The sequence below is a fragment of the Myotis brandtii genome, unplaced genomic scaffold, assembly GCF_000412655.1.
Source record: "Myotis brandtii unplaced genomic scaffold, ASM41265v1 scaffold1018, whole genome shotgun sequence".
In the NCBI taxonomy this organism is placed as follows: Eukaryota; Metazoa; Chordata; class Mammalia; order Chiroptera; family Vespertilionidae; genus Myotis; species Myotis brandtii.
In genome coordinates, this window is record NW_005353397.1 from 283,594 (window position 1) to 298,474 (window position 14,881).

General features: G+C 36.6%; 1 protein-coding gene across 4 annotated transcripts in view; it reads right to left on the reverse strand.

The window, feature by feature from the left end:
- Positions 1-2,379: 2,379 nt before the first annotated feature.
- LACC1 (laccase (multicopper oxidoreductase) domain containing 1) overlaps positions 2,380-14,881 on the reverse strand; it is a 14,514-nt gene continuing 2,012 nt past the window's right edge. For all 4 annotated transcript variants that reach the window (XM_005853248.2, XM_014535456.1, XM_005853247.2 and 1 more), the window contains exons 2-7: positions 13,432-14,048; positions 12,618-12,796; positions 11,631-11,796; positions 6,194-6,419; positions 5,035-5,195; positions 2,380-3,263 (exon numbers count right to left, since the gene is read on the reverse strand). In XM_005853248.2, the coding sequence (XP_005853310.1) occupies positions 5,036-5,195; positions 6,194-6,419; positions 11,631-11,796; positions 12,618-12,796; positions 13,432-13,990 (1,290 nt within the window). In that variant the 5' untranslated portion in view covers positions 13,991-14,048 and the 3' untranslated portion in view covers positions 2,380-3,263; position 5,035. The remainder of the gene's footprint in view (positions 3,264-5,034; positions 5,196-6,193; positions 6,420-11,630; positions 11,797-12,617; positions 12,797-13,431; positions 14,049-14,881) is intronic.

Genomic DNA, 14,881 nt, shown 5'->3' on the forward strand with positions numbered 1-14,881 from the left:
GAACTCATTTTTTTGGTTGATTTTTCTTTGTTAAATGGCATTTAAATATATAAAATAAATATCAAAAATATGTCTTTGTTTTCCTATGGTTGCAAATATCAAAAAATTTCTATATGTGACACAGCACCAGAGTTAAGTTAGGGTTTTTCAAAATGCTGACACGCTGAGCTCAAAAGGTTCGCCATCACTGCCCTAGCCGGTTTGGCTCAGTGGATAGAGAGTCGGCCTGCAGACTGAAAGGTCCCAGGTTCAATTCTGGTTAAGGGCATGTACCTTGGTTGAGGGCTCATCCCCAGGAGGGGGTGTGCAGGAGGCGGCTGATCAATGTTTCTCTCTCATTGATGTTTCTAACTTTCTATCCCTCTCCCTTCCTCTCTGTAAAAAATCAATAAAATACATTTTAAAAAAAAAAAGCCTTTACCAGATACAGAGAGAACATAGTTTACCTCAGGCATCTGGCACAAACACACAGGGAATGTGTGTTTTCTTTCTCTACAAAGAAAATACATTGAAGGAGAGTGTAAAGAGTTCATCTCCACACAATTGACATGTGATCATCGTGAGTCCAGACTAAATGTATTAGGAAAAAAGTACTGGCAGACTTCCTTTCTCTTCATTAAGCAATGACTTAGCACAGAACAACGGCATTGCTTACAACAGTTTTACCGTCTTTGAAACTACAAGTTTACAAACACGTCCTACAGTTGAAATACATGCTCTAGGCCAGAGTTATAAATATATACAGTAGGCATATGGACCACATTTCCCATTTTTACTGTACAGTAGAGAAAAATCTATATTCCTATTGCATCTAATGTTTGTGTGAATTTATATTAGCTAGAGCAAGAGACTATATATATATATAATCATACATAGCAGATACATGTTTCTTGTTTACCATTTAGCACACACACAGAGATCCAAATACACACATACAAACACACAGAAAACTGAGCAGTGTTTTCTTTAAAGTGGTGGATTTCCATAGGTTGGTGGCATTCTCAAAGTTCACATAAAAAGTAAAATGGATATACTAGTGAAAGTACAATGGACAATCTAGTGAAAACAAATACCAAATCCCACTTTGAGATATAAGATGATGTAATTCAGATGCCACTGTCATCTAATCTTCCAGCTTCTGAATCCATGGATATTATTTATGTTGTTGTCATATAATACAGAGTAAGTTTCTTTACAGGCACCCCCCCCCCCAAAAAAAAAGTCTACTTACAGAAAAGCAGTTATTGGAGATTCTATAAGAAGTGAAATCCAGGGGGGTTAGGGTTCCTAAATGCTTTTATCTACTTGAACTATAATATATTATATCTAAATTAAGAGCAAAACATTAATTAACATTAAATGCCCTCCTTTTTTCCTGTACTAGTAATTTAACTTTATATATAAAAAAAAGAGCATAGCTACTTATAGAAATACTACTTCTAGTGGAAGGATTTTTTTTTCATGTTTTACAAAGCAATGGAGTATAGCATATTTAGTCACTATACTACCCATAATTTAAAAGTACAATTAAGTAACTTTTAGTTTGGTAATTACTACCTCCAAAAATCATATCATGAACTCCTGTTTGATTTCTAAAATTAATTTCTCTTCTTTTTTTAAAAAATATATTTTATTGATTTTTTACAGAGAGGAAGGGAGAGGGATAGAGAGTTATAAACATCAATGAGAGAGAAACATCGATCAGCTGCCTCCAGCACGCCCCCTACTGGGGATATGCCCGCAACCAAGGTACATGCCCTTGACCAGAATCGAACCTGGGACCCTTCAGTCCTCAGGCCGACGCTCTATCCACTGAGCCAAACCGGTTAGGGCTAATTTCTCTTCTTAATAAAACTACAACTGATATTTCCTATGCAAAGTTAAGTGCTTAGATTGAAAACAAAATAAGACTTTTAAAAAAATATCACTGTGGCCCTGGCCCCTGAGGCTCAATTGGTCAGAGTATCATCCTGTATACTGAAAGGTCATTGGGTCAATTCCTGATCAAGGCACATACCCAGGTTTCAGATTCCATTCCTGGTTGGGGTGCAACAGATCGAGTTTCTCTCTCACATTGATGGTGCTCTCTCCCTCTCCCTTCCTTTCTCTCTAAAAATCAATAAAAAACATCCTTGGGTGAGGATTTAAAAAAAATAAAATAAAATAATTAAAGAAAAATTATCATTGTGGTTGCACACTAAACGTCCCAGAAACCTATATACAAATGCTTAAGAGTGATAGAGATCCTATAGAGGCAATATGATATGATTACTTAGAACCTAGTCATTTTGCTTCTGAGTTACTGAATCCATACTTTTCACTGAATAAAACCGAAGAAGACAACTTTTCACTATATACTTTGGTACAGATAATCCAAAATCATAGATAATCAAACAATTTTTATTTGGATTTTGAATATTTTCATACATAAAGTAAAATATTCTGTAAATTTGTAAACTTCAAACAAAATAATGCCCAGTGAAAAATTAGAAAGTTATCAACCTTTCTCAATGTAATGCTAAGGACCTTAAAACACTCCCTTACATTTTATGCCTATTCCTTGCCTGGAAATAAACTCTAAACTCTTTGACATGGCATTTGAGATCCCAAATAATCTTTCTAACCTGTTTTGCCAGTAATTTCTGTCCACACCCTTCTCTTTCTAGAACATGTTACCTTTCAGTTTCATGTCCTAGTTCATGGTGTTCCCTTAATCTGTTATGGTTGTTTTCATTTGTCAAAAGTCTGTACATTTTTCAGGCCCATGTCATCCATTTTTTCTGTAATATCTTCTCTATCCTGCCTTCAAGGTAGTATTAATCCTTCCTTCTTCTGTACTTTTCTTACTGCTATTAAAATTAAAGTGTTAGAAGTTTTTTATCTCCTCCACAGCATTACACTCAAAAGGAAAAAGTCTTACTTATTTTGATTTCACCCAAGCTTCACACAATGACTGATAGAGGGTACCCAATAAATCCTGAACTGAACAGACCTAGTCTTGATTTATGTAACAGAGAAACAAACTTTAAGAATAATCCTTACCTATATAAAATGTATAAACCACATCCCACTGATTATTTTGTCAGTTATTGTTAGAATCGAATGAAAATCATTGGATTTTGGATAATAGTGAACATTTACCCTAAACATGAATTTTCCATTGTAATCCTTTTGGTGTTAAGTAAATCAAACAACTAAATTTCTCTCTTTCAGTCGGTTTGGAAGGAGGCAGGAAATAGTTATCTAAAAATCCAGTCAAGTATCTGTAAAAATAAATAGAAATCAAATATGAGATCCTTACTAATACTACTAGAATATCAAAGTAAGAATCATTTAGTTTGTTAAACTCTTGTATGTTAAAGGGTTAAAGACATTTTGAAGACTAAAAAGATTAATTCAATTAAAAGTAACTTTAAGGAAGATTAGATTTATGCTAAAGGGTCAGTGCTAAATCATGGTCATGAAATATTTTTTTATAACTCTTTAAAAAATCTAATAATTGGTAATATGTTGAAATTGCATTCAATATTGCTCTATGACTGTCAATCAGGTGTCAGCAAACTAGTCTGTGGGCCAAACCTTGCTCCTACCTATTTTGTTTTGTAAATAAAGTTTTATTAAAACACAGCCATACTCATTTGTTTCTGTATTGTTCCTGTCTGCTTTTATTCTGCAAAGTTGAGTAGTTCAGACAGAGATTGTATGTTTCACAAAGCCTAAAATATTTCTTTCTGGCCCTTTAGAGATAATTGGCCAACTCCTGCTGTAGATAATCAGTTAGAAAAAATCTAGTTGAAAACCAAGCTAGTTTGTATATGTGAGACTTTCTTGTTATTCTAGACTTTAGAATATTTCTGCAAAGTTTCCTTCTCAAAACCAAAAAAAAAAAAAAAAAATTGTTTTTAAGACGGTATAAGGATGTTATGACCCAGCAAGCCGTCTTTTGGGTATTTACCTGAAAAACTTGAAAATACTTATATGTAAAGATATATGTACCCCTGTGTTCACTGCAGCACTATTTTCAATAGCCAAGACATGGAAATAACCTAAGTGTCCTTCAACCAATGATTAGATAAAGAAGATAAGATAAATATACACAGCCATAAAAAATATGAAATACTGCCATTTGCGACAATATAGAAGAATCTCCAGAGTATCATGCTAAGTGAAATAAGTGAGATGGAAAAAGGTAAGAACCATATGATTTCAGTGATATATGAAATATAGAATAAAAAGTAACAAGCAGCCCTGGCCGATTTGACTCAGTGGATGGAGCGTTGGCCTGCAGACTGAAGGGTTCCTGGTTCGATTCTCGGTAGGGGGCACATGCCTGGGTTGCGGGCTCGCTCCCCAGTAGGGGGCATGCAGGAGGCAGCCAATCAATGATTCCCTGTCATCATTGATGTTTCTGTGATGTTTCTATATGATGTTTCTCTCTCTTCCTCTCTGAAATCAATAAAAAGTATATTTTTTTTAAAAAGTAACAAGCAAACAGATGAACTCATGGACACACCCAACAGTATGGTGGTTATCAAAGGGGAAGGGGAGAGAGGGGAGGATGAAGAGGGTAAAGGGTGTCAAATACATGGTGACAGGAGACCAGATTTTGGGTGGTGAGCACACAATGGAATATACATTCCATGTATTATAAAGGTATATACCTGAACATATAATGTTATTAATCAATATTGCCCCCAACAAATTTATTTTTTTTAAAAAGGGATGTTATGATTAGAAATGTACAGATATTTTTTAAAGAATAAATTATTTTATTTCAATACCTTTAACATATGCCTACCTGATTATTTTTCATTAACTAGGAAAAGCAGTGGCTGCTCTTTATATTCAAGTATACCACTGAAAAGTATCTTTTCTACCACTGCTGTTTTACTAACAAGCAGAAACTTAATTCTTCCTATAGAAATAAAGGCTTAAAGTTAAATATAATTATTTTTTTAAATGAGGGGAGGAAAAGGAGTAAAGAGGAAGGACGAAGGGGAGAAGTGGGGAGAGGGGAAAAAGAAGGTACTGTACCTCATTCTCTAATTGATATGAAGCCAATCTGTGTACCAAAATTAAGGCCATCTCGGACATGGGAGAAGAACTTCTCAGGATGGCAGGATGTACAGAGGTTGAGATCTTGTATCTGGTCCTGGATATTCTGTGGTAGAATTCCTCCTTGTTCTAGAAGAATCCTTAGGATAAAGATTTTTCAAAAGATAGCAAGTTTATTTTACCAAATGCCAAAGCAATATGAAATAAGTATGGATATTGGTGTAAAAGAATTCTGGGAAAGATATGCTTGGAACAATGCAAACTGTTATTCAGTTATAGAACATGGACTAGTCAGGAAATGGTAGATTTTATCACCATTTGTCACCTACATTCATATATGAACTATACAACCTTTCATATTGTACTGCAGATATAATCTGAGTACAGGATTTTGTAATAAAAATCAAGATCTTATTTTAGAAGGAACTTTAAAGTTACCAGGCTATTTGTAGACAAGATTCCTTTGATTCAGACAGAGCATGCCTTTTAGTCATTTGACCCTCCTATCTTCTTTCTCCTATTACCAATTTTTTCACAGAAAATTTGCTTCTCCATAAAACTTTATGATATGAAATATGACTATCAATTAGTGATACTTATTCTTCAAGTAACACAACATATTTCAATCCTTTCTGCTAATGTGCTAAATGAGACAGAACCTAGGCAAGGTTTAGCTGAGTAGAATAGAAACATGATTCAAATCAGACATCAATTTTCCTTTGTAGAAAAGACACATAATTTTAACAGCTATTAATAGCAAAACTTCACAAATCCATATTTTTGCTGAGAAGTATATTTCTCTAGTTAGAGAATACAAAGAATTTTTAAAATATCTGTTTCCTAATAGTTTATTATATTTAGGAGAATTTAGCTGAGGAATAACTATGAAGTAAAACACATTCCAACTTTTCTCTATGAAGTTGAACCTCCCCTTTAAATCAAAGAGATACCAGCCAGAAAAATGTCTGTTATTAAAACTTAGATGAGAAGAGATTTCATATTTAAATTAGTTTTTTTGTGTACACGTATTTGACAGCTATTTCAATATTTGCCAAATGAATTTTTCTTGGAGTTACTAATTGATTTCTAAATTAATTTTCATTAAAAACTTGCAGTTCTAGAATGAAATCAAACATACCTGGTGGCTTTACGAATGTCAATATAGGGATTTGGTGAGTCAAATAGCCGCACACATTCAGGATCAATATTATGAAATGCATTTGCAGATTCCCTTGGAAGAGTAAAACAGCAAGGTCCTACTGAAGGTCCCAGTATGACAATAATATCTTCCAAACTGCAACCGTATTCTGCTATCATAGCATTCACGGTAGCCATAGCAACACCTAGCAAAGTACCTTTCCAACCTGGTAAACAGAAAGAAAAAGAGATAAGGACAGTTAAAACATTACAAAATTTCACCTTAATTTTTTTTTAATCCTCATCTGAGGATATGTTATTTATTTATTTGAGAGAGAGGAAGGGAGAGGGAGAGAGAGAAACATCAATTGGCCTGACTGGGAATCAAACCCTAGACCTTTTGATAAGGGACAACACTCCAATCAACTGAGCCACACCAGGCAGAGCAATTTTACCTTAATTTTTATCTAAGTTAAAAATAAGCACAATCAGTTTGTGTTTTTTTCCAAATCCAGAAATAGTAAATGAATCACAAAATTGAGCTAACTAATCACTTAATTAACTAAAATACTGGCTTTGAAATGAGGTATACTATACATAGCCCCTGATACAGAAGAGATATTTAATGGGAGAGAGGTGTCCCTTCCACTTCCTTTTAAAAATGTTCTGTACTTTTAGTTTCCACTGGCATTATGCCTTCTTATTCTTCTCTCTTTCTCTCCCTCCCTTACTTCCCCCCCCCCTCATTTTTAAAAAATGTAAAAAATAAAATAAAATTTACAATTTTAACCAATTTAAAAAGACACTTAGAAAGCCAAGAGACATATGAAAACATGCTCAAAGTCACTAATCATCTGAGAGATGCAAATCAAAACAACAATGAGGTACCATCTCACACCTGTCAGAATGGCTATCATCAACAAATCAACAAACGACAAGTGCTGGAGAGGATGTGGAGAAAAAGGAACACTTGTGCACTGCTGGTGGGAATGCAGACTGGTGCAGCCACTATGGAAGACAGTATGGAGTTTCCTCAAAAAACAAAACATGGAACTCCCATTTGACCCTGTGATCCCACTTCTAGGAATATATCCCAAGAAACCAAAAACACCAATCAGAAAGGATATATGCACCCATATGTTCATAGCAGCACAATTCACCATAGCTAAGATCTGGAAACAGCCTAAGTGCCCATCAGTAGATGAATGGATTAGAAAACTGTGGTACATCTACACGATGGAATACTATGCTGCTGTAAAAAAGAAGGAACTCTTACAATTTGCAACGGCATGGATGGAGCTGGAGAGCATTATGCTAAGTGAAATAAGCCAGTCAATGAAGGAAAAATACCACATGATCTCACTCATTCATGGATAATAAAGACCATTACAAACTTTTGAACAATAATAGATACAGAGGCAGAGCTGCCTCAAACTGATTGTCAAACTGCAGTGGGAAGGCCAGAGAGGGTTGGGGGGCAGAAGGGAGGGGAGTAAGAGATCAACCGAAGGACTTGTATGCATCAATGGACACAAGACACTGGGGGGTAGGGGAGGCTGGGGGAAGGTCAAGGGGGAAAAAAAGGAGACAAATGTACTACTCTTTGTAATATTTTAAGCAATAATTTTTTAAAAAGACACTTAGTAGTGTTAAGCATATTTACATTGTTGTGCAACAACTCTCTACAACTTCTTCATCTTCAAAATCGAAACTCTATACAATATACAAGTTTTAAACAATAAGTCTCCCTTCCCACCTTCCCTGGTCCCTGGAAACCACCATTCTACTTTCTGTTTCTGTGAATTTGACTACTCCAGGTACCTCATGTAAGTGGAATCATACAATATTTTTCTTTTTGTAACTGGCTTATTTCACTTAGCATAATGTCCTCAAGGTTCATTCATGTTGTAGCATGCATCAGAATTTCCTTCTTTTTTTTAATATGTCATTATTAATTTCAGAGAGAGGAAGGAAGAGGGAGAGAGGGATAGAAACATCAATGATGAGAGAGAGGCATTGATCAGCTGCCTCCTGCACACCCCCTACTGGGGATTGAGCCAGCAACCTGGGCATGTGCCCTGACCGGGGCAGGGGGGGAGATCGAACCTTGAACTCCTGGTTCATGAGTCGATGCTCAACCACTGAGCACACCAGCTGAGCTGGATTTCCTTCTTTTTTAAGGCTGAATAATATTCCATTTTATGTATATAGCACACATTGCTTATCTATTAATCCATCAATGGACACCTGAGTTGCTTCAACATCTTAGCTATTGTGAATAATGCTACTATTACTAAGGGAGTGCAAAGATCTTATTGAGAACCTGTTTTCAATTACTTTGGATACATACTCATAAGTAGAATTGCTGAATAATAGGGTAATTCTATTTTAAAATTTTGAAGAAACACCATACTATTTTCCATAGCATCTGCACCATTTTGCATTCTCACCAGTATTGCACTAGGGTTCAAATTTATCCACATCCTCATCAACACTAGTTATTTTCCTTTTAAAAAATATTAGCCACCCCAATAGGTATGAGGTGATATCTTATTATGGTTCTGATTTGTATTTTCCTAATTATTCATGATGCTGAGCATCTTTTCACATGCTGTTAGTCATTTGTATATTGTCTTTGGAGAAATGTATATTCAAATACTTTGCCTATATTTTAAATAGATTATTTGTTTTCTGTTGTGCTGGGGTTCTTGTCCCAGCATCAAGAAGGGTTCAGGAATCTGGAGAAGGCTGTGCGTAGATGTTAAATAAGAATCCAGGGACTAATAAAGAGTCCGGAGACGAGATATAATTTTGAAAGGCATTTGGGGGTCAGAGGAGCTTAGCTAAAGGAGCTAAGATCTAAGGTCTTAAGTCTAAGGTCTTAGGTTCTCTCGTTGTCCCCAGGACCCCAAGCTTTTTATTAACACAATTTGTCCTGAGGCGAAGCAGAGATACACACTTCAAAGGGTCAGGGATTTGTACAGAGTCCATTGTCAGAATGGGGGGATTAGCCTACGGCTGTTCAGGTGTTTGGCCAGTAGGAGGCAATAACATGTAGATTAAGATGCCCTTTAACTGTCTGGTGGCAGCCACCAACTTAATGTATCCTATTCAGGTTTGGGGAAATGCCTTTAGCCATTCCCAGATGCAGACCTGCTGTACATGCTGGAACTGGTTTCCGACACTATTGTTGTGGAGTTGTAGGAGTTCTTTATATATTCTGTATATTAATCACTTGTCAGATATGTGAATTGCAAATATTTTCTCCCAGTCCGTGAGCTATCTTTTCACTTTGTTGAATGTGTCCTTTGATGCAGATAAATTTTAATTTTTATGAAATCCCATTTATTTTTAATTTTGTTGCTTGTGCTTTTATTGTCATATCTAAAAAACCATTGCCTAATCCAAGATCATAAGAATTTACACTGCCCTAATTGGTTTGGCTCAGTGGGTAGAGCGTCGGCCTGCAGATGAGAAGGTCTCAGGTTCTATTTCGGTCAAGGGCATGTACCTTGATTGAGGGCACATCCCCAATAGGAGGTGTGCAGGAGGCAGCTGATTGGTGTTTCTCTCCCATCGATGTTTCTAACTCTCTATCCCTCTCCCTTCCTCTCTGTAAAAAATCAATAAAATATATTTTTAAAAAAAGAATTTACACTTGTTTTCTTCTTCAAGTATTATAGCTTTAGCTCTACATTTACTTCTTTGATCCATTTTTAAGTTAATTTTTATATGTTGTAAGATATTACCATCCATTTTTTCCATGTGAATATCCAGTTTTCCCAGCATCATTTGTTAAAGAGATTGTCCTTTCCCCATTGTATAGTTTACATACCTGGTTAAAAATCAACTGACCATATATGAAATGGTCTATTTCTGGATTTTCTATTCTATTCTATTGATGCATATATCTGTCTTTATGCCATTCTGCTTTGATTACTATAGCCTTGTAATAAGTTTTGAAATCAGGAAGTATGAGACCTCTAACTTAGTTTTTCTTCAATAGTTTCATTTTATCAGCTTTATCTTTGATATTTTAAAAATGTTTTAAACCTAAAAAGTAACAAATAATATTCCCTTTTTATATTCAGGAAATAAGATTCAAATTTTAAATAACTTTAGCAATGTCTAGTGGTCTAATTCTTTTACTTTAGCCACTTTCTTATTTATCTATGGCCTAAAAAGCAAAGTGGTCATATGCCGGAGTCCATTCATTGTCTTCACTAGCTGAGTTTAGACAGAGACCCCCCCAAAAGCTAGTAGCCATTGAAAGTCCTAGCAAAGGTCAGGGCTGTGCACCACCCAGTTAATCTAGGAACCACTCAGTTAATTTAGGTAATAATAGTTGAAGCATCCCCACCTTAGTTCCCTTAATTCCTTAGATACTTATGTAGATCCTTGTTGATTATTGCTAATCAGTTACTCTGCCTAAGCTCGGAAATCTATTGATGAGTTAATCAGATACTTTTGTCTACTCCTGGAAATTGTCTGCTGATCTGTGTGTCATTGAAACTTCCTTACCCTAAGGGCTACTCCAGATCAATAAAAGATTGGAGCAGCCTGAGCATGGGAGGAAGTCCTTCGGGACTTGCCCGCCTGGTCCCCCAATATTGCAAAATTATCTCGTGTCTTTTTCTCTCATTTGCTGTGCGGCTCCTCTTTCAGGTACCGAACCCTACTCCACGCAGAACGTGGAGGGAGTGTTACTCGACAGTCATAGATTTACAAATAGAAGGAAATCCAAAAGGTCATCCCTCACTTCACATAGATATACAACCACTGGATAACCTAAAACAGTATTTTAAAACACCTCCAGAAAATAAAATTCCATAACCTTAGCACATAATCTAAAAAACCTTATTTTTTCTTAGCATATTAAGCTAAATGCAATTTGCCAAATATTTCTCACTTTTTTTTTTTAACCTCCATATCTTTACACATGCTGCTGCATCTTTATGAACACCTCTCTGCAACATGCCTCACCTTCCTATTCCTCATTGTCTAGACTTCAAGGCTTCTCAGTGGTAGTGTCACACCCTGGGGAGTGTTTGAAAAGCATGAAGGCTTTTTTTTTTTTTAAATACAACTGGAAATTTCGAAAGCTAAGCAAACTGTCTGCAATGTAAGATTATCTTGCCCAAAATGCTCCCAGCACCACTCCTGAGAAACAATGGCACCTAGCCAAACTCTACAAATTCCTCAGGAATCAGCCTAGGTACCATTTTTGGGGGGAATTCTATTCTGATTCATATAAATTGACTTAGTTACTGCTTTTATCTGCTTCTATAATAGGAGTATGCTGAACCTACCCCATCTCTATACCTATCACCATGTAAAATAATTAACTGTTTATGTGTCTGTTATGCCTACCAGAAAAAATTTACAATTTGTCCTGTGCTACAAAAATGGTAAAATCCTAAATGCTTAAATATGCTTACCAGAGTGAGCAACCCCACATGCTTTTTTGACAGGATCTGCAAAAATTATCGGTATACAGTCAGCACCAAGAGCTGCTATGGTGACTCCTCTCTGATTTGTGGTGATTCCATCATAAGATTCCGGCTCCTTCCTTCCCATAACCCAGACGTCATTGGCATGATCTGTCTAATACCAAAGATGTGCAATAAAAATGTTTTGAAAGTAGGATTTATCATACCATAAGCTTTTCTGAAAGTATTCATTTTGTACAAAATTATATAACCAGTTTAAGATTACTAGCATTTATAAAATATATCCCTTCTATATATGGTAAAAATACCAATTTATTATCATTTAACTTTTGGTATTATAAATTCTGTATATTTTATTCAAAGGAAAGCAGACTTTAACATGTTAAAATTCAATACTGTCCTTCATGAATACCTCCTACTAGAGATGGGTCTCTACATGTAGTACTTTCCACAATGAACTAATTCATTGAAAGAAATTAATTACCAAGTCAATGATACTTTTACTTTTCCTAGATTCAATTAAAACTAGAATTCTGTAACAAACAAAGCACTGTATCATCAATTGTACCCTGGTGTTAACTTAGAAAAGAATGGCCTTTCTCTTCCACAGTTCAGGAACCTTTCTTCTAAATCAAAAAGGGCAGTGGTACTATATTCTCTGAGAGTTAACTGTACTCTTACATGTGAGGAGCTCCAGGTGAATATATACATATATATTCCCATAGAATTGTCATATATGTGTGTGTGTGTGTGTGTGTGTGTATACACACACACACACACACACACACACACACACACACACACATATTTTTAGGCTATGGTATACGAATCAAAAAACATCTACTCTAAGAATTATCCTAACGTTTTACATAAAACACCAGATGCAAAAATTAAATAGCTTCATTAAGGTCCATTAATCATTAGCAGAGTTAGTAATATACTTCAGATCTTTCAAAATATGAAACATAATTTTACCTTTATTCTGTAAAATTTCTTCACATTAAATCCTGCAGCACTCCCCAACCTACGCAGATTTTCTTGAACAACTACCCGGGGATCTCTTCGTTTGGAGCTACTGAAGAGATTGAATGAGCTGAGAGTTGGTATGTAAGATATCCCACCTGTTCTTGTAGTAAATCCATGTATGAAAATGTCTGTTGAAGATAAGTAATGAAGATTATAAGTATGTTATACAAAAGACTATAAAAAGCATTAAAGACGCTATCTCTTGGTAAGACTTTCCCTGATCATTTCAGCCTGCTTTTGTTTATCTGGCACCTAATTTTTATAGCACTTTGTACGTCCGAATGTTCTTATTATACACTGCTTTGTGTTTGTTTTAACTTTCCTATGGATTTATTGCTCTTCAAAGGGTATCATCTGTCCCATTTGTCTTTGTTATTCCCAATAGTCTATAGCTCATAATAAATATCATTTAACCAAGAAGATTGACTGTTTTAAATTTCACTATTCTGTAATGATGACAATGAGTTAAGATTTCAGAATTGCTAAACAGGAAATATCATTTAAAGGAAGCCCCGGGGGTTTGTCTTAAAGCTAATTTGCATAAAGCAAATGTATTTATGTAGAGGGCTTTTAAGGGACTATCCCTTAATATCCCTAACACTACCAGACCACCCATGACATTCCCATGTTTCAACTGATGGTAATGAGCACATAAGCCCAGACAGTCTACAAAAGAAAGAAGGAAAAAAAGAAGTGAACAACTTCTAAAGAATGACCGGTTTTTCACATGCCTGGTGAAAACAACAGATAGTGTGTAATATACCTGAGATCAAAGGAGTTGTGAGAATGGTTAATTCTCCTTTCAGTGCCGGCAGACTTCTCAAATATGTTTCTATTTCATTCTGTATAGCTTCTAGTTCTTGAGTTGTGATCATGCTTATCTCAGTGGACTGTTTCAAAAGACCTCCCTTCCACGTTACCTGTAAATCTTCAAACTCAAAATTGTAAACATCAGTGAAGAGTTGATCAATAAAAGCCTTCATTAATGTCTTCCGGTGCATGGGTACCATTACCTTAATGCTGCTCAGGTTTTTTTCATCAATTTTCTGTTTAATGGTATACAAAGAGGCAGCCATACTAGGGTTGCTAACAATCTCGAATTCTCTCAAGAGAGCTGACAATCCATTGGTTGTTTCTAATTCATAAGTATCAAGGTCACCGTTGCTTTCACAGCTGATGTTACTGCAACACATTATGCAGAGGAGCTTGGCCTTGGCAGCATGGTGGGATCTAACAGCATCCAATGTCTTCAGTAATGTCGGACAGTTTTTCTGAGAGTTCAATGTCAAACCAAACAGATCAATCAACACTGCTTCTGCCATCCTGCAGTAACTGTACAAAGCTCTTCAAAGAAGACTTTTGTGCCCCCCCCCAAATCACCTGTAACAAAATATTAGCATAAATAAGAATGCAAAATTAGATCAATCCTATAGTTACAACAGAAATATATGGCTGGGGGGGGGGGGGGGGGGGGGGGGGGGACCCAGCTATGTGGAGAGTTTGGACCATGCTTCCTGCCGTCTCCTCTCTGTACCAGGAAGGGCTCAGTGGGCCTGTGTGGAGGTACAGGCGTGTACATACATCTGCAGGGTGACCCAAGGCTGTTACTCTCCCTTGCTCATGCCAGTAGGGAAGAGAACGCGGGGAAGAATCCAAGGAGTCTTGGTGGACCACCAGCTTCTCCAACCCCCAGTCACTTTGCAGAGTGTCTCCCTATTTACTCGCGCATGAAGCCAACATCAATCAGCAGGTCTTTTCCCAAGAGCATGTCGTGTTGCAACCGGTCTCCTCCCAGGAGAACACCGTGGGTGAGGTCTAAGACCAAGAAGGTGGGCCACCTGCGGCTGCTGTGAGCGAGAGGTGTTGCCTTTTGACATTTGGCTTTTATTTTTTAGATCAGCCACCTTAGTTCTTAATGAAGACAGACAGGGGCGTTCACAGTGCTTTCATCTCATGGCCAACTCCAGCCCAGGGTGGCTGTGAGGAAACAGATATTGCAGGGCTGGTGTCAGGGTGACTGTGGGTGCTTCCAGGGCATGGTCTTCTTTGATCCCCAAGAAATCCGTGGGGTTGTTTTTTACCCTGATTCACAGAAGAGGATGTGGGGTTAAGTGATGTGCTCAATATGGCGAAACTAATAAGATGCAAAGCCCGGCTCTTGTCCCTTTAAGGCCAGCAAGCTGTGCTCAGCCTCTGCCCTTGAGGAAGGGGGG